This window comes from Enoplosus armatus, chromosome 16 (genome assembly GCF_043641665.1).
Source record: "Enoplosus armatus isolate fEnoArm2 chromosome 16, fEnoArm2.hap1, whole genome shotgun sequence".
Classification (NCBI taxonomy): domain Eukaryota; kingdom Metazoa; phylum Chordata; class Actinopteri; order Centrarchiformes; family Enoplosidae; genus Enoplosus; species Enoplosus armatus.
The window spans coordinates 19,391,812-19,411,768 of NC_092195.1; the positions used below are offsets into that span (position 1 = coordinate 19,391,812).

General features: G+C 42.1%; 3 protein-coding genes across 3 annotated transcripts; all 3 read right to left on the minus strand.

The window, feature by feature from the left end:
* Window positions 1-193: 193 nt before the first annotated feature.
* Window positions 194-9,615, minus strand: LOC139299277 (uncharacterized). Its single transcript, XM_070922183.1, has 14 exons — window positions 9,475-9,615; window positions 9,002-9,268; window positions 8,103-8,381; window positions 7,168-7,497; window positions 6,554-6,664; window positions 6,422-6,439; window positions 6,243-6,288; window positions 4,843-4,943; window positions 4,364-4,633; window positions 2,628-2,906; window positions 1,804-2,133; window positions 1,204-1,314; window positions 1,072-1,089; window positions 194-938 (listed from the first exon to the last, which is right to left on the minus strand). The coding sequence occupies exons 1-14, from the start codon at window positions 9,521-9,523 to the stop codon at window positions 889-891; spliced, it is 2,259 nt and encodes a 752-aa protein (XP_070778284.1). The 5' UTR covers window positions 9,524-9,615; the 3' UTR covers window positions 194-888.
* Window positions 9,616-10,197: 582 nt separating this feature from the next.
* On the minus strand, window positions 10,198-14,973 carry LOC139298536 (major histocompatibility complex class I-related gene protein-like). Its single transcript, XM_070921180.1, has 7 exons — window positions 14,844-14,973; window positions 14,374-14,643; window positions 12,638-12,916; window positions 11,809-12,138; window positions 11,209-11,319; window positions 11,077-11,094; window positions 10,198-10,943 (listed from the first exon to the last, which is right to left on the minus strand). Exons 1-7 carry the CDS (start codon window positions 14,890-14,892, stop codon window positions 10,894-10,896), a joined length of 1,107 nt encoding a protein of 368 aa, XP_070777281.1. The 5' UTR covers window positions 14,893-14,973; the 3' UTR covers window positions 10,198-10,893.
* Window positions 14,974-15,549: 576 nt separating this feature from the next.
* LOC139298537 (major histocompatibility complex class I-related gene protein-like) lies at window positions 15,550-19,684 on the minus strand. Its single transcript, XM_070921181.1, has 7 exons — window positions 19,582-19,684; window positions 19,009-19,275; window positions 18,109-18,387; window positions 17,152-17,481; window positions 16,552-16,662; window positions 16,420-16,437; window positions 15,550-16,286 (listed from the first exon to the last, which is right to left on the minus strand). The coding sequence occupies exons 1-7, from the start codon at window positions 19,628-19,630 to the stop codon at window positions 16,237-16,239; spliced, it is 1,104 nt and encodes a 367-aa protein (XP_070777282.1). The 5' UTR covers window positions 19,631-19,684; the 3' UTR covers window positions 15,550-16,236.
* Window positions 19,685-19,957: the final 273 nt, after the last annotated feature.

The window sequence follows — 19,957 nt, forward strand, 5'->3', positions numbered from 1 at the left end:
AACAAATGCTAATATTAATTAATGTTGTATGTAACAGTTATGCTTTTAGGGATGACCTCCACCCTCCTGTATCATACCAGCAGTAAGTCATAAATCTGCACAGCTGATTCTGTCCTTCCTTTGTAGGTCCACAGGTTGGAGCCACATTCATTTAGTCTCTGTGATAATAGTGAATACTCAGGCAATATTCGTGTCAGTGTGATACAGACACAGATGGTGAACCGTTTATTGAAAAAGCAAAACGTCGGTACAAAAGGAATGAAATGGCAGTGCAAATGAATCAGACTCTCAACACAGAGAGGGATGTTTGAGTGCTGCTATTCAATGTCTACAGAAAGTCAACACAGAGAGAAAGTAACTTCTGTTTAAGCCATAAGAACCCAGACCCATTTCCCCTCAAAGGACAATTATACACCACAGACCAAGTGGACCACACTGAAGACATTTCTGATGGGTTTTTTTTTTATACTACCCCTTAATGTCAAAGATCTGCGATGGTACATATACGTTACATTGGGCGTTTATGGTAAATTTACTTGTTTTATTAACGTAAGCGTCACCATATTTCCAAAGTTTTTCATTTTCAAAGAAAAAACGTTTAAAATGCCCGTCTGATGTGAAGGTTTCTGAAAGCGTCCACGTCTTCTTTAGCTCGTGTTTTCTCTTAATAACCTCACTTATCTTCATATAAATGACCATCGCTGGTCGTCTTTGTCAGATATTTTCTTTGCAGCTGTGATGTGACACAGAAGTTTTACAGCGAAGGGCAAAACAATCTCAGAAGGTTTCTCAGCGTTCAGATTAAGGCAGCTTGTTTAACTGGAGGCGAGGATACTTCACGTCACAGCTGTTTTGTTGTCCCACATGACGTCACTGTGCGTTTGTCAGTCACCTTTGTGGATTCAGTTTGTCAGAGAGCTCAGAGCTGTTGTCAGGAGCTGGAAGGTCAGAAACACAGTGTTAGTCCTCTTATCCTGCACTGAACTACCTCAGCTCACACTGAAAAGCCTTTTTAACCCACAGAGTGCATGTCAGACCAGAGACAATAGAACAAACACTAGTTCTACTTACGAGGTGGAGGGCGATTGGCTGAAAGAAGAAGAAAAGATTATGTGTGTTATTCTGTAGGTTCATATTGCACTCTGTGCCTCACACTGCTGCTGTTGGCTGCCTCAGACTTTGGTGCACCTTTGAGTCTCTCACCTTTCCTCTTCTTGTAAACAGTAAATCCAATAGCAGCAATGAGGACGACAGCAAGAACAACCACTGCAGCAGTAATGGGGATGGTGATGTTACTGGGCTCCTCTGGCTCCTCTGCTCGGCAAAAAACAACAAAAACCAAATAAACAAAACTGATCACAGCTGTTGAATGTTTGCTGTGTCTCTGGAGGGAGAAAAAAATCACCCCGATGATGTTATCAGGACTGGGAGACGACAACTTTTTAGCAGAAAGCCTGCGCTACGAACTGGGAGCGGAGTTTGGTGGAAGTGACGCATTTACTCGGCAGGGATGGTTTAATGAAAGACTCTAGTTGCATTGTGGGAAATGTAGGATCCAGTGTTTTGGGGGATTTAAATACTAAAATTCAGGATATCTCGACTTTTGCTGCTTTGCCTGTTTAGCTTTTCTGTGACTTTAAGAAAATGAATAATAAAATATCTTTTGATAACATGATCTGACCAGTGATCCTGGTAAAGGAAGATGAATTAGTTAAACACTGATCTTAGTCTTAAAATCATTAACCAGAGTAATAATTCACCAATTTGGAATGGATGGCTAAAGTTTGTGTGTGTGTTTCTCACCTTCATTACTTCTGATTCCAGTCTTTCCCCAGTTGGTCCTGATCGCTGCTTTGTCCAGTCCGGTGACGATGTCGTCGTCTACACCAGAGAGCTGAAACACACAGTCGTACCTCCTCCAGTCTTCAGGTGTGACTGATGAAAGGTTCAGGTCAACGCTCATCTGGAAGGTTCCGTCGTTGTTGGGGAGGATCTCTCCGTGGTCCACGTCCTCATGGAGCTCCTCTCCATCTTTCCTCCAGAACAGTGAGGCTCCTTTAGGGTAGAAACCTGTAGCGTGGCAGCTGACTGGAGAGGAGGGAGTCTTCTGGAGGAGAGACACAGAGGGAAGCTCTGGAGAGAGAGAGAGAGAGAGAGAGAGAGAGAGAGAGAGAGAGAGACAGAGAGAGACAGAACATGAAAGGAAAGAAAATCATCAGTTTCATGAATTGTTTATGAAATCCATGTTTACTTGCTAGCAGTTTTCTTCTTCACTGCCTTTCATGTTGCATTACCTGCCAACAGCTGGTCAGGGGAATAGTGTGAAACCAGCAGCATGATGTGAATCACAACCACATGCATGTGTGTCCTGGTGTGTGTGTGTGTGTGTGTGTGTGTGCGCGCACAAGATACAAACAAACTGGGATCTACTAAAAGATCGCTCCACAGCACTACTAGTGGTCAAAACCTCCATAGGGTACCTTTAAGTGAACTCAAGACTCAACAGATAATTTAGGCTCACAACATGTCAACAACTTCTCTGTCAGCTAAATGCACTACATGTACAGACCCATACATCCATCTTATGAGCTATGAGAACATGTGATCATGTGGTCATGTGGTTCTACCTGTTCTCAGCAGAGAGCTCTTGCTGTAGGCCACATACATTTTCAGCCACTCAGGGCAAAACTGAGTGAGTTGCATCTCATAGATTTTTACTCTCGCTTTCTCAGTATCCCATTTCTGCTTGATGATGACAGCCTGTGGTTTCAGTGCGATCCACGTCAACGTCTTCAGGTCCAATGCTATGAAGTCTTCTCCATCATAACCATACTGCATGAAACCATTAATCTCTCCAGTCTCATCGTCCCACTCACAGCCGTTCATCCTCTGTAAAACGTGGACACCTGAGACAGAGACAGAGACAGAGACTCCATGAACATGATGTACAGATGATATCTCCAGGAAAGATGATCTTAAACATATTGCGCATTGTGTGATGCACTGCTGTCCTCGGCCAATGGCGGTAAACCAAGCGGTTTTGTCTTCTTGCTTTCTGTGCACATCAAACTGATATAAACACAAAGTCACACCAGTGTGGGTCACCCCATCGCCCGGCTGTCTCCTGATGTGAAAGCTCATTGTCTCAGATGTTTGGCCACAAACATTACGTGTTATAGAAACTCTTCATTTTCTAATTCATTGTAAAGACTTAGATTTTATTAGTCTGATGTTGGACTATGAAGGTTGACTCTGTTAACAGAATATATATATATTATGAACTTTTACTTTCCTGCAGAGGCTGATTATTGAATTCCAGATACAATGTCAGAATCTAATATCTATAACATAGTTATTGAATTTAGTTAGTTATTTAAGTATCGTGCAGCAACACAAAGATGATAAGATGACAGGTCGTGGTGGTCCAGCTGTGCTCTCCTCCTTGTCCCCTTGTGCTCCTCTGTTGTTTCTCGTCAGTTCGCTGTCAGTCTCTGTCTCTGTCTGTCTCTGTCTGTCTCTGTCTGTGTGATTGTTTGTCTGAGCGTGGCCTCAATCATCTCTGGCTGTCTCTCATCCTGCACACCTGTTTTCCGTCCACTAATCAGGACCTGCAGTACTTAAACCCCGGCTCTTCTCTCCAGTCTTCGCTAGATTGTTCAGTTTCTCAAGTGGTAACAACGCGAAGGCCAGACCTGTTGTTGATCGTGTGTTTTTTCTTTTCCCAGTTCCTGACTAACTTTTGTCTGCCTGTACCTCAGGTCCACTGCTTCCCGTGCGTTCAGCCTGTCTCTCCGAGTCACTTCCAATCTGCCATTCTGTCTGCCACGCTGCCGTCTCCGCCCGCCGCGGACTGCCATCACCTTCTCTCACAATTTAAATCTTTTTCAATAAATCCCTGTTTTTTTAACTTACAACCAGCCTGTCTCCGCTCTGCTTTTGGGTCCCTCTTTAAGTTGCAACACAACACAAGTGGAACGTGATTTTAAACCCTGTCCATCCAATCATCTGACAGATCACTGCAGGAAATGAAGGATGTCTTGTATTCTGCTTTCTTCTGTAAGTGTGTAATTGTGAGGATATTTTAACTATTGCTTGATGTTTTGAATTTCTTTCTCAGGGTGGGAATGAGTTTGTGTTGGACAGCAACAAGTCTAACCAGCAGCTGATTTATGGTTGGCATGGCGACCGGCAGGTAGTGGTCGGGCCGCTGTTGGTGAACTGATGATGACATGATTTATATGATTTACTATTTCATGTAAAGAAGGTTATTATTATCTTGAAGCCCTGTAGAGCGTCACTTTACTTTACAACTAAGATGCAGAACAGCAGTAAAAAGTGAAATATAACATATTACAAACTTTACCTCCACTTTGGTTGAACTGTTGCTTCAAATCATAAATCTTGGCTTTGAAGAAGTTTGGTTGACTCTCAACACACTCTGCAGTGTACCACTCCAACTGCTGAGGAGTGTCTTCTAATAATGTTGTCACCCAGTCCTGTTTTGGTTCTACTGTCTTTTTGTTGCTGTCGCAGTAACCCGCCAGAACGTCATCAACCAGGACAGCAACCACAAACTCTGGCAGGTTTGGGACTCCAGAAGATCCAGTGTAGAAAAACTTCAGGGAGTGTTTGACTGCAGGACAAACAAGGTTCATACATTCAGTATAAATATACACACATCATCATCATCATCATCATCATACTCATCATAAATATGATGCATTCAGTGTGATTCAAAAACATATAGTCTGATCAAGTTGAGGTAAAAGTGAAACTAAATAAGTTTCTTGGAGCTGCGCAGGAACAAAGAGCTTCAAGTAAAGATTTAAAATGTGACCTCACCTGGTGATGAAACGTGACAGAAGAGAAGCAACAACAATAACACTTTCATCTTGTTTGATAAAGACTCTGTTTTGATGAAGACGTGTGAGTAAAGGACCGAGCTGGTTCAGCTGTTCCGTCTTGTGTCCAATTCTTTTTGCAGGCGGAGGGAGGCGGGAGTGTTTCTGTTCAGACCAGACAAACCTGTTTCACTCCTGTGCAGATCACTGTTTCACATCAAATGAAGAACACCACGTGACCGACGACGTCCGAAGCTTCAAGCCAGTTTGACGGTTTAGAAAGTTTTCAGCTAAACTCGTGATTGACACACACATAACTTAATGAATGCAAATTAGGGGTCAAAACTCAATAACTCAGTTGTAGTTAAATATAAATGTAAAAGAATCATAGTTGAGTAAAAGTGAATTATTCATTAAAACACAATTTCTTCCGACTGTAATTAGGTTAAAGTTACCAAGTAATGACTTGGCAACATTTTCAAATCACACAGGCAGCTGAACAACGTGTTGACGCAACAAATGTTCATATTAATTAATGTTGTATGTAACAGTTATGCTTTTAGGGATGACCTCCACCCTCCTGTATCATACCAGCAGTAAGTCATAAATCTGCACAGCTGATTCTGTCCTTCCTTTGTAGGTCCACAGGTTGGAGCCACATTCATTTAGTCTCTGTGATAATAGTGAATACTCAGGCAATATTCGTGTCAGTGTGATACAGACACAGATGGTGAACCGTTTATTGAAAAAGCAAAACGTCGGTACAAAAGGAATGAAATGGCAGTGCAAATGAATCAGACTCTCAACACAGAGAGGGATGTTAGAGTGCTGCTATTCAATGTCTACAGAAAGTCAACACAGAGAGAAAGTAACTTCTGTTGAAACGGAGAGAATAATCACATAAAACAGAAGGAACAGTTCTACAAATGTTATAGTATCACATCTTTAGCTGAGGATTTCGATTTCACTGAGATCTAAAATGTTAATTAATTAACACAGGGCAGCTTTTAAAAGACCATTATTTGTTTTCATTTTCAGTCTTCACCATTTTATTAACACAAGCGTCACCATATTTCCAAAGTTTTTCATTTTCAAAGAAAAAACTGTTTAAAATGCCCGTCTGATGTGAAGGTTTCTGAAAGCGTCCACGTCTTATTGAGCTCGTGTTTTCTCTTAATAACCTCACTTATCTTCATATAAATGACCATCGCTGGTCGTCTTTGTCAGATATTTTCTTCGCAGCTGTGATGTGACACAGAAGTTTTACAGCGAAGGGCAAAACAATCTCAGAAGGTTTCTCAGCGTTCAGATTAAGGCAGCTTGTTTAACTGGAGGCGAGGATACTTCACGTCACAGCTGTTTTGTTGTCCCCCATGACGTCACTGTGCGTTTGTCAGTCACCTTTGTGGATTCAGTTTGTCAGAGAGCTCAGAGCTGTTGTCAGGAGCTGGAAGGTCAGAAACACAGTGTTAGTCCTCTTATCCTGCACTGAACTACCTCAGCTCGCACTGAAAAGCCTTTTTAACCCACAGAGTGCATGTCAGACCAGAGACAATAGAACAAACACTAGTTCTACTTACGAGGTGGAGGGCGATTGGCTGAAAGAAGAAGAAAAGATTATGTGTGTTATTCTGTAGGTTCATATTGCACTCTGTGCCTCACACTGCTGCTGTTGGCTGCCTCAGACTTTGGTGCACCTTTGAGTCTCTCACCTTTCCTCTTCTTGTAAACAGTAAATCCAATAGCAGCAATGAGGACGACAGCAAGAACAACCACTGCAGCAGTAATGGGGATGGTGATGTTACTGGGCTCCTCTGGCTCCTCTGCTCGGCAAAAAACAACAAAAACCAAATAAACAAAACTGATCACAGCTGTTGAATGTTTGCTGTGTCTCTGGAGGGAGAAAAAAATCACCCCGATGATGTTATCAGGACTGGGAGACGACAACTTTTTAGCAGAAAGCCTGCGCTACGAACTGGGAGCGGAGTTTGGTGGAAGTGACGCATTTACTCGGCAGGGATGGTTTAATGAAAGACTCTAGTTGCATTGTGGGAAATGTAGGATCCAGTGTTTTGGGGGATTTAAATACTAAAATTCAGGATATCTCGACTTTTGCTGCTTTGCCTGTTTAGCTTTTCTGTGACTTTAAGAAAATGAATAATAAAATATCTTTTGATAACACTGTCAGGGTCACATGATCTGACCAGTGATCCTGGTAAAGGAAGATGAATTAGTTAAACACTGATCTTAGTCTTAAAATCATTAACAAGAGTAATAATTCACCAATTTGGAATGGATGGCTAAAGTTTGTGTGTGTGTTTCTCACCTTCATTACTTCTGATTCCAGTCTTTCCCCAGTTGGTCCTGATCGCTGCTTTGTCCAGTCCGGTGACGATGTCGTCCTCTACACCAGAGAGCTGAAACACACAGTCGTACCTCCTCCAGTCTTCAGGTGTGACTGATGAAAGGTTCAGGTCAACGCTCATCTGGAAGGTTCCGTCGTTGTTGGGGAGGATCTCTCCGTGGTCCACGTCCTCATGGAGCTCCTCTCCATCTTTCCTCCAGAACAGTGAGGCTCTGTCAGGGTGGAAACCTGTAGCGTGGCAGCTGACTGGAGAGGAGGGAGTCTTCTGGAGGAGAGACACTGAGGGAAGCTCTGGAGAGAGGTGGGGGGGCATAAGAGAGTGAAGCAATTTAAAACATATATGACTTAGTTGAACAGCATCACAGTGAGGCTCCATGCTGCTTCATATCAGATGATGGCCAACCTTAAAGGGAGCTCAATCAACAACAGAAGGTGTTAAAGTCCAAGCAGCATAAATAAGTAAATACACACAACAAGACCAAGAGTCTACAGCTGAGGTACCGCTGTGCCTTGAGCTAAATGCTAATATCATGCGAACAATTATAATATCAGCATGATGGTGTTTGGCAGCTATAATACCATGTCAGCATGTTAGCATGTTAGCATGCTAATATTTGCAGTACAGCTTAGGCTGATGTGAATGTCATTCATTTTGCAGGTATTTGGTCATAAACTGAAGTACGGATAAACAGATATTTTGATCTGATGATGGAGCTAGATGAAAAGTCAGGGGTTCAATGTTTTTACAACTCATCCTCTGGGGACCTTGAATATCTGTACAAAATGTTATGTCACTCCATCCAACAGTTGTCGAGATATTTCAGTCTGTCCCAAAGTGAAGGACCAAGTGACCCACAGTTGTGTCCATGAAACTACATCAGGTCATGTGGTTCTACCTGTTCTCAGCAGAGAGCTCTTGCCGTAGGCCACATACTTCTTCAGCCACTCAGGGTAAATCTTAGTGAGGTACATCTCAGTGATTTTTGTTCTACGTTTCTCAGCATCCCATCTCTGTTTAGTGGTGACAGCCTGTTGTTTCGGAGCGATCCACGTCAACGTCTTCAGGTCGAATGCTATGAAGTCTTCTCCATCATAACCATACTGCATGAAACCATTAATCTCTCCAGTCTCATCATCCCACTCACAGCCGTCCATCCTCTGTAAAATGTGGACACCTGAGACAGAGACAGAGACAGAGACTCCATGAACATGATGTACAGATGATATCTCCAGAGGAAAGATGATCTTAACTGGCAGTTTTACAGGAATTCACGGTGTCAGAGTCATTAGAACTTCCTTTGGATTACGAACTGGGCAAAGTGGGCAGCTGCAGAACTCCAGGGACCCTGAAAGCTCCAGGCTTACTGTGTCATCTAGTTTGTACTACTTTGACAGAAAATGTGGGAATTTGGGAATATGCTCCTCTAACGATCAATACCAACTCATTTGATTGAAAATGTGATACACATAAACAATTACGAATATTACAGATACAATATCAGAATCTTACAGTTATCCAATTTTTGAAGTATCGTGCAGCAACACAAAAAAACTTCAGATGACAAGTGAGGCAGGAGGATTCTTGAAATAACACCTGCACACAAACTTCAACATTATTTAGGTGGAGGCTTCAAATAAGCCCACTGGGTTTTCTGCCTCTCCCTGCTCTGCATATTATTCATTATCTTCATTCTTGTTTTGTTTTTTTAAATGTGCAAAAATAAAAACTATACTAAACAACTAAGATACAGTTTAGCAGTAACAAGTGAAATACAGCACATTACTACTTACTTACCACTTTGGTTGAAGCGCTGTTTCAAATTATAAATCGTGGCTTTGAAGTAGTTTGGCTGATTCTCAACACACTCTGCAGTGTACCACTCCAACTGCTGAGGAGTGTCTTCAAATAATGTTGTCACCCAGTCCTGTTTTGGTTCTACTGTCTTTTTGTTGCTGTCGCAGTAACCCGCCAGAACGTCATCAACCAGGACAGCAGCCACAAACTCTGGGAGGTTTGGGACTCCAGAAGATGCAGTCATGAAAACCTTCAGGGAGTGTTTGACTGCAGGACAAACAAGGTTCATACATTCAGTATAAATATACACACATCATCATCATCATCATCACACTCATCATAAATGTGATGCATTCAGTGTGATTCAAAAACATATAGTCTGATCAAGTTGAGGTAAAAGTGAAACTAAAGAAGTTTCTTGGAGCTACGCAGGAACAAAGAGCTTCAAGTAAAGATTTAAAATGTGACCTCACCTGGTGATGAAACGTGACAGAAGAGAAGCAACAACAATAACACTTTCATCTTGTTTGATAAAGACTCTGTTTTGATGAAGACGTGTGGGTAAAGGACCGAGCTGGTTCAGCTGTTCCGTCTTGTGTCCAATTCTTTTTGCAGGCGGAGGGAGGCGGGAGTGTTTCTGTTCAGACCAGACAAACCTGTTTCACTCCTGTGCAGATCACTGTTTCACATCAAATGAAGAACACCACGTGACCGACGACGTCCGAAGCTTCAAGCCAGTTTGACGGTTTAGAAAGTTTTCAGCTAAACTCGTGATTGACACACACATAACTTAATGAATGCAAATTAGGGGTCAAAACTCAATAACTCAGTTGTAGTTAAATATAAATGTAAAAGAATCATAGTTGAGTAAAAGTGAATTATTCATTAAAACACAATTTCTTCCGACTGTAATTTTTTTAAAACTTTCAAGTAACCAAGTAATGACTGATGTTAAAGAGCAACATTTTCAAATCACACAGGCAGCTGAACAACGTGTTGACGCAACAAATGCTAATATTAATTAATGTTGTATGTAACAGTTATGCTTTTAGGGATGACCTCCACCCTCCTGTATCATACCAGCAGTAAGTCATAAATCTGCACAGCTGATTCTGTCCTTCCTTTGTAGGTCCACAGGTTGGAGCCACATTCATTTAGTCTCTGTGATAATAGTGAATACTCAGGCAATATTCGTGTCAGTGTGATACAGACACAGATGGTGAACCGTTTATTGAAAAAGCAAAACGTCGGTACAAAAGGAATGAAATGGCAGTGCAAATGAATCAGACTCTCAACACAGAGAGGGATGTTTGAGTGCTGCTATTCAATGTCTACAGAAAGTCAACACAGAGAGAAAGTAACTTCTGTTTAAGCCATAAGAACCCAGACCCATTTCCCCTCAAAGGACAATTATATACCACAGACCAAGTGGACCACACTGAAGACATTTCTGATGGTTTTTTTTTTTATACTACCCCTTAATGTCAAAGATCTGCGATGGTACATATAGGTTACATTGGGCGTTTATGGTAAATTTACTTGTTTTATTAACGTAAGCGTCACCATATTTCCAAAGTTTTTCATTTTCAAAGAAAAAACTGTTTAAAATGCCCGTCTGATGTGAAGGTTTCTGAAAGCGTCCACGTCTTATTGAGCTCGTGTTTTCTCTTAATAACCTCACTTATCTTCATATAAATGACCATCGCTGGTCGTCTTTGTCAGATATTTTCTTTGCAGCTGTGATGTGACACAGAAGTTTTACAGCGAAGGGCAAAACAATCTCAGAAGGTTTCTCAGCGTTCAGATTAAGGCAGCTTGTTTAACTGGAGGCGAGGATACTTCACGTCACAGCTGTTTTGTTGTCCCACATGACGTCACTGTGCGTTTGTCAGTCACCTTTGTGGATTCAGTTTGTCAGAGAGCTCAGAGCTGTTGTCAGGAGCTGGAAGGTCAGAAACACAGTGTTAGTCCTCTTATCCTGCACTGAACTACCTCAGCTCACACTGAAAAGCCTTTTTAACCCACAGAGTGCATGTCAGACCAGAGACAATAGAACAAACACTAGTTCTACTTACGAGGTGGAGGGCGATTGGCTGAAAGAAGAAGAAAAGATTATGTGTGTTATTCTGTAGGTTCATATTGCACTCTGTGCCTCACACTGCTGCTGTTGGCTGCCTCAGACTTTGGTGCACCTTTGAGTCTCTCACCTTTCCTCTTCTTGTAAACAGTAAATCCAATAGCAGCAATGAGGACGACAGCAAGAACAACCACTGCAGCAGTAATGGGGATGGTGATGTTACTGGGCTCCTCTGGCTCCTCTGCTCGGCAAAAAACAACAAAAACCAAATAAACAAAACTGATCACAGCTGTTGAATGTTTGCTGTGTCTCTGGAGGGAAAAAAAAATCACCCCGATGATGTTATCAGGACTGGGAGACGACAACTTTTTAGCAGAAAGCCTGCGCTACGAACTGGGAGCGGAGTTTGGTGGAAGTGACGCATTTACTCGGCAGGGATGGTTTAATGAAAGACTCTAGTTGCATTGTGGGAAATGTAGGATCCAGTGTTTTGGGGGATTTAAATACTAAAATTCAGGATATCTCGACTTTTGCTGCTTTGCCTGTTTAGCTTTTCTGTGACTTTAAGAAAATGAATAATAAAATATCTTTTGATAACATGATCTGACCAGTGATCCTGGTAAAGGAAGATGAATTAGTTAAACACTGATCTTAGTCTTAAAATCATTAACCAGAGTAATAATTCACCAATTTGGAATGGATGGCTAAAGTTTGTGTGTGTGTTTCTCACCTTCATTACTTCTGATTCCAGTCTTTCCCCAGTTGGTCCTGATCGCTGCTTTGTCCAGTCCGGTGACGATGTCGTCCTCTACACCAGAGAGCTGAAACACACAGTCGTACCTCCTCCAGTCTTCAGGTGTGACTGATGAAAGGTTCAGGTCAACGCTCATCTGGAAGGTTCCGTCGTTGTTGGGGAGGATCTCTCCGTGGTCCACGTCCTCATGGAGCTCCTCTCCATCTTTCCTCCAGAACAGTGAGGCTCCTTTAGGGTAGAAACCTGTAGCGTGGCAGCTGACTGGAGAGGAGGGAGTCTTCTGGAGGAGAGACACTGAGGGAAGCTCTGGAGAGAGAGAGAGAGAGAGAGAGACAGAGAGAGAGACAGAACATGAAAGGAAAGAAAATCATCAGTTTCATGAATTGTTTATGAAATCCATGTTTACTTGCTAGCAGTTTTCTTCTTCACTGCCTTTCATGTTGCATTACCTGCCAACAGCTGATCAGGGGAATAGTGTGAAACCAGCAGCATGATGTGAATCACAACCACATGCATGTGTGTCCTTGTGTGTGTGTGTGTGTGTGTGTGTGTGTGTGTGTGTGTGTGTGTGTGTGCGCGCGCACAAGATACAAACAAACTGGGATCTACTAAAAGATCGCTCCACAGCACTACTAGTGGTCAAAACCTCCATAGGGTACCTTTAAGTGAACTCAAGACTCAACAGATAATTTAGGCTCACAACATGTCAACAACTTCTCTGTCAGCTAAATGCACTACATGTACAGACCCATACATCCATCTTATGAGCTATGAGAACATGTGATCATGTGGTCATGTGTTCTACCTGTTCTCAGCAGAGAGCTCTTGCTGTAGGCCACATACATTTTCAGCCACTCAGGGCAAAACTGAGTGAGTTGCATCTCATAGATTTTTACTCTCGCTTTCTCAGTATCCCATTTCTGCTTGATGATGACAGCCTGTGGTTTCAGTGCGATCCACGTCAACGTCTTCAGGTCCAATGCTATGAAGTCTTCTCCATCATAACCATACTGCATGAAACCATTAATCTCTCCAGTCTCATCGTCCCACTCACAGCCGTTCATCCTCTGTAAAATGTGGACACCTGAGACAGAGACAGAGACAGAGACTCCATGAACATGATGTACAGATGATATCTCCAGGAAAGATGATCTTAAACATATTGCGCATTGTGTGATGCACTGCTGTCCTCGGCCAATGGCGGTAAACCAAGCGGTTTTGTCTTCTTGCTTTCTGTGCACATCAAACTGATATAAACACAAAGTCACACCAGTGTGGGTCACCCCATCGCCCGGCTGTCTCCTGATGTGAAAGCTCATTGTCTCAGATGTTTGGCCACAAACATTACGTGTTATAGAAACTCTTCATTTTCTAATTCATTGTAAAGACTTAGATTTTATTAGTCTGATGTTGGACTATGAAGGTTGACTCTGTTAACAGAATATATATATATTATGAACTTTTACTTTCCTGCAGAGGCTGATTATTGAATTCCAGATACAATGTCAGAATCTAATATCTATAACATAGTTATTGAATTTAGTTAGTTATTTAAGTATCGTGCAGCAACACAAAGATGATAAGATGACAGGTCGTGGTGGTCCAGCTATGCTCTCCTCCTTGTCCCCTTGTGCTCCTCTGTTGTTTCTCGTCAGTTCGCTGTCAGTCTCTGTCTCTGTCTGTCTCTGTCTGTCTCTGTCTGTGTGATTGTTTGTCTGAGCGTGGCCTCAATCATCTCTGGCTGTCTCTCATCCTGCACACCTGTTTTCCGTCCACTAATCAGGACCTGCAGTACTTAAACCCCGGCTCTTCTCTCCAGTCTTCGCTAGATTGTTCAGTTTCTCAAGTGGTAACAACGCGAAGGCCAGACCTGTTGTTGATCGTGTGTTTTTTCTTTTCCCAGTTCCTGACTAACTTTTGTCTGCCTGTACCTCAGGTCCACTGCTTCCCGTGCGTTCAGCCTGTCTCTCCGAGTCACTTCCAATCTGCCATTCTGTCTGCCACGCTGCCGTCTCCGCCCGCCGCGGACTGCCATCACCTTCTCTCACAATTTAAATCTTTTTCAATAAATCCCTGTTTTTTGAACTTACAACCAGCCTGTCTCCGCTCTGCTTTTGGGTCCCTCTTTAAGTTGCAACACAACACAAGTGGAACGTGATTTTAAACCCTGTCCATCCAATCATCTGACAGATCACTGCAGGAAATGAAGGATGTCTTGTATTCTGCTTTCTTCTGTAAGTGTGTAATTGTGAGGATATTTTAACTATTGCTTGATGTTTTGAATTTCTTTCTCAGGGTGGGAATGAGTTTGTGTTGGACAGCAACAAGTCTAACCAGCAGCTGATTTATGGTTGGCATGGCGACCGGCAGGTAGTGGTCGGGCCGCTGTTGGCGAACTGATGATGACATGATTTATATGATTTACTATTTCATGTAAAGAAGGTTATTATTATCTTGAGGACCTGTAGAACGTCACTTTACTTTACAACTAAGATGCAGAACAGCAGTAACAAGTGAAATATAACAGATTACAAACTTTACCTCCACTTTGGTTGAACTGTTGCTTCAAATCATAAATCTTGGCTTTGAAGAAGTTTGGTTGACTCTCAACACACTCTGCAGTGTACCACTCCAACTGCTGAGGAGTGTCTTCTAATAATGTTGTCACCCAGTCCTGTTTTGGTTCTACTGTCTTTTTGTTGCTGTCGCAGTAACCCGCCAGAACGTCATCAACCAGGACAGCAACCACAAACTCTGGGAGGTTTGGGACTCCAGAAGATCCAGTGTAGAAAAACTTCAGGGAGTGTTTGACTGCAGGACAAACAAGGTTCATACATTCAGTATAAATATACACACATCATCATCATCACACTCATCATAAATATGATGCATTCAGTGTGATTCAAAAACATATAGTCTGATCAAGTTGAGGTAAAAGTGAAACTAAATAAGTTTCTTGGAGCTGCGCAGGAACAAAGAGCTTCAAGTAAAGATTTAAAATGTGATCTCACCTGGTGATGAAACGTGACAGAAGAGAAGCAACAACAATAACACTTTCATCTTGTTTGATAAAGACTCTGTTTTGATGAAGACGTGTGGGTAAAGGACCGAGCTGGTTCAGCTGTTCCGTCTTGTGTCCAATTCTTTTTCCAGGCGGAGGGAGGCGGGAGTGTTTCTGTTCAGACCAGACAAACCTGTTTCACTCCTGTGCAGATCACTGTTTCACATCAAATGAAGAACACCACGTGACCGACGACGTCCGAAGCTTCAAGCCAGTTTGACGGTTTAGAAAGTTTTCAGCTAAACTCGTGATTGACACACACATAACTTAATGAATGCAAATTAGGGGTCAAAACTCAATAACTCAGTTGTAGTTAAATATAAATGTAAAAGAATCATAGTTGAGTAAAAGTGAATTATTCATTAAAACACAATTTCTTCCGACTGTAATTAGGTTAAAGTTACCAAGTAATGACTTGGCAACATTTTCAAATCACACAGGCAGCTGAACAACGTGTTGACGCAACAAATGTTCATATTAATTAATGTTGTATGTAACAGTTATGCTTTTAGGGATGACCTCCACCCTCCTGTATCATACCAGCAGTAAGTCATAAATCTGCACAGCTGATTCTGTCCTTCCTTTGTAGGTCCACAGGTTGGAGCCACATTCATTTAGTCTCTGTGATAATAGTGAATACTCAGGCAATATTCGTGTCAGTGTGATACAGACACAGATGGTGAACCGTTTATTGAAAAAGCAAAACGTCGGTACAAAAGGAATGAAATGGCAGTGCAAATGAATCAGACTCTCAACACAGAGAGGGATGTTAGAGTGCTGCTATTCAATGTCTACAGAAAGTCAACAGAGAGAAAGTAACTTCTGTTTAAACGGAGAGAATAATCACATAAAACAGAAGGAACAGTTCTACAAATGTTATAGTATCACATCTTTAGCTGAGGATTTCGATTTCACTGAGATCTAAAATGTTAATTAATTAACACAGGGCAGCTTTTAAAAGACCATTATTTGTTTTCATTTTCAGTCTTCACCATTTTATTAACATAAGCGTCACCATATTTCCAAAGTTTTTCATTTTCAAAGAAAAAACGTTTAAAATGCCCGTCTGATGTGAAGGTTTCTGAAAGCGTCCACGTCTTGTTTAGCTCGTGTTTTCTCTTAATAACCTCACTTATCTTCATATAAATGACCATCGCTGGTCGTCTTTGTCAGATATTTTCTTTGCAGCTGTGATGTGACGCAGAAGTTTTACAGCGAAGGGCAAAACAATCTCAGAAGGTTTCTCAGCGTTCAGATTAAGGCAGCTTGTTTAACTGGAGGCGAGGATACTTCACGTCACAGCTGTTTTGTTGTCCCACATGACGTCACTGTGCGTTTGTCAGTCACCTTTGTGGATTCAGTTTGTCAGAGAGCTCAGAGCTGTTGTCAGGAGCTGGAAGGTCAGAAACACAGTGTTAGTCCTCTTATCCTGCACTGAACTACCTCAGCTCACACTGAAAAGCCTTTTTAACCCACAGAGTGCATGTCAGACCAGAGACAATAGAACAAACACTAGTTCTACTTACGAGGTGGAGGGCGATTGGCTGAAAGAAGAAGAAAAGATTATGTGTGTTATTCTGTAGGTTCATATTGCACTCTGTGCCTCACACTGCTGCTGTTGGCTGCCTCAGACTTTGGTGCACCTTTGAGTCTCTCACCTTTCCTCTTCTTGTAAACAGTAAATCCAATAGCAGCAATGAGGACGACAGCAAGAACAACCACTGCAGCAGTAATGGGGATGGTGATGTTACTGGGCTCCTCTGGCTCCTCTGCTCGGCAAAAAACAACAAAAACCAAATAAACAAAACTGATCACAGCTGTTGAATGTTTGCTGTGTCTCTGGAGGGAGAAAAAAATCACCCCGATGATGTTATCAGGACTGGGAGACGACAACTTTTTAGCAGAAAGCCTGCGCTACGAACTGGGAGCGGAGTTTGGTGGAAGTGACGCATTTACTCGGCAGGGATGGTTTAATGAAAGACTCTAGTTGCATTGTGGGAAATGTAGGATCCAGTGTTTTGGGGGATTTAAATACTAAAATTCAGGATATCTCGACCTTCGCTGCTTTGCCTGTTTAGCTTTTCTGTGACTTTAAGAAAATGAATAATAAAATATCTTTTGATAACATGATCTGACCAGTGATCCTGGTAAAGGAAGATGAATTAGTTAAACACTGATGTTAGTCTTAAAATCATTAACAAGAGTAATAATTCACCAATTTGGAACGGATGGCTAAAGTTTGTGTGTGTGTTTCTCACCTTCATTACTTCTGATTCCAGTCTTTCCCCAGTTGGTCCTGATCGCTGCTTTGTCCAGTCCGGTGACGATGTCGTCCTCTACACCAGAGAGCTGAAACACACAGTCGTACCTCCTCCAGTCTTCAGGTGTGACTGATGAAAGGTTCAGGTCAACGCTCATCTGGAAGGTTCCGTCGTTGTTGGGGAGGATCTCTCCGTGGTCCACGTCCTCATGGAGCTCCTCTCCATCTTTCCTCCAGAACAGTGAGGCTCTGTCAGGGTAGAAACCTGTAGCGTGGCAGCTGACTGGAGAGGAGGGAGTCTTCTGGAGGAGAGACACTGAGGGAAGCTCTGGAGAGTAAAAGACATTTTATATCATTATCATGTTATGTACCTAAAAAAACAGGCTAAAATGATCCGTAACTATTGATACATCTTACTGTTTAAACAGTGCATGAATCATGTGCATCAATTCTGATGCGCATCATGCAGTTTACCTGCCCCACCTGGGGGTGCAAAGTCTCATTCATGACAATAATACAACACTTACTGAATTATCAGAGAGGCACTGTAATAAATTAGTGGTGTCCTTAACAGTATTCAATAATAACAACAATGCAAAAATGCTCCATTACAAGTAAAAGTCCTGTATTCAAAACTGACAATTTTATACAATTAGGCAGCTTCGTCCAGTGCGTCCGGCCCCCTCTAAAGGGTCTCAACATAAATATTATTGTAATTTATCTCAATATTACCATCCCAGTTTGAAGTGCTGTGAGTTAAATGTGTTAGTAGCACACAAATGTGAGTCATTTCACTTAAATTGATAAAGTTATGAGACAGAAGAGGAGAGCGAAGGACAGCGAGAATAAAAGAGATGACAGAACTATGTTCATATTTATTGTAAAGTTACTGTACATTGAAAACAGAAGAGACACTTTTGTGTCCTTTAAAAAGCATCAGGCGATGTGACTCTACCGGTTCTCTGCAGAAGACTCTTCCCATAGTTAACATAGTCCTTCAGCCACACAGGACAAACGTTGCTGAGGAAATTCTTCCAAAAGCCATTACTGGCTTTATTTCCATCCCACTCCTGTTTTGTGATTTCAGCCTGTGGGTTTGCAGCGATCCATGTCTCTGTCTCCAGGTCAAATGTGAGGAAGTCTTCTCCATTGTAACCATACTGTTTATAACCATCTACCTTTTTAGTCTCATCATCCCATTCACAGCCCAAAATCTGCTGGTTAATGTGAACCCCTGAGAGAGAGACAGAGAGACTGCAGTGAGATGTAGTCAGCTATAGCTGATGTCACATGTTAACCAGAGATACACTGTCATCACCGTCACTGACGTCGTTTTTAGATGAAGCAGCATCACAGCTGTTTACAGAGAACAGCAGTTAGGGGTCAAGTCCAGTTGTTTTATTGCACAATACCACAAAGTTGCCTCAAGGGGCTTTACAGTCTGTGGGGTGGACTATAGGCGACAAAATCTGGCGTCATCACAAATGTTGATGCTTACCATGCAAATGCTAACATTTGCTAATTAGCACTAAACACAAAGTACGGCTGCGGCTGATGGGAATGTCATTAGCTTTGCAGGTATGCGGTCATCGAAACAAACTGACCTTTTGACCTGACGATGATGCTACAACAGACGAGAATGAAGGGGAATCACTAAAGTCATTACAATTCATCCTGTGGGGAACATGAACGTCTGTCACACATTTCATGGCAACACAGTCAATAGTTGACATTTCAGTTGAAGATGTAGTGCTCAGGGAAGAGTCATCAACACCAGAGTTATTATTGACCAACTCAGCAGATATTCTGATCTAATCCAGTGAGAAAATAAATAAAGCAGCAAAACACAACATACCTGCAGTTTGGTTTAAGTGCTGCGTGAAGCTGTCAGTTTCAGCTTTGAAGAGCTGCTGATAGCGCATGTAGCCCTGAGCGTTCCTTTCCCAGTCTTGTGGATCATCTTCAATTAATTCTCTCACCCAATCTTGTCTGGGTTCTGGTGTCTTCATGTCACTGTCATAGTAAGCCATAATCACTTCCTCAACGTTTGCAACGGCCACATAATCCGGGACGTTTGGGACTCCAGAAGATACCATGAGGTAAAACTTCATGGAGTGTTTCACTGTAGGACAAACAGGATTAAGAGATGTAAATGTATTCTTTTCATTTTAAACAGTATTTTGTTTGACTAGTTGTCACATCCCTGAACACAAAACAGGAAGGATTTATCACAGCCCTTTTCCTGTGATTGTGTGGTCAATTTCCAATAACTTTATGAAGGTAGAAATAACAGTAAACACATTCTAATAGTATTCCTGAAATCTGAACTCACTTGCACACACAGTGGTTATTAATTATGGTCATGCTAATAAAGGAAATTAGAAAATATAAATATATCTCTTGATCGCAGCGTGTATCGTGATCTTACCTGCCGACGCAACATGACAGAAGAGGAGCATCATCATCAGCTTCTTCATCTTGTTGAGAGAGAAGAGTGGAGCTGAAGGTCTGAGAAGAGTCAGTTGGTTTTGTGTTTTCTTTGGCTCCAAAGATGTTTCCTGGTTGTGTTCACATTCTCGGAGTATTTGAGGCGTGTTCACCTGTGAGCGACTCCCTACGGGGCTTTAACTTTGACTTATACGAGTTCAGATGAACAAATTCTAATTTCCACAGTGCCTTCAACAGAGACTTCATAGATTCTCTGGTTCTGTGGAAACTGTTTAATTTGAGTCTCTGTCAGCTGTTCCTGTCTGCTGCCACTAAAGCTCCTTGCCTGTGCTTGTCTGCCGCTAAAGTCCAAAACA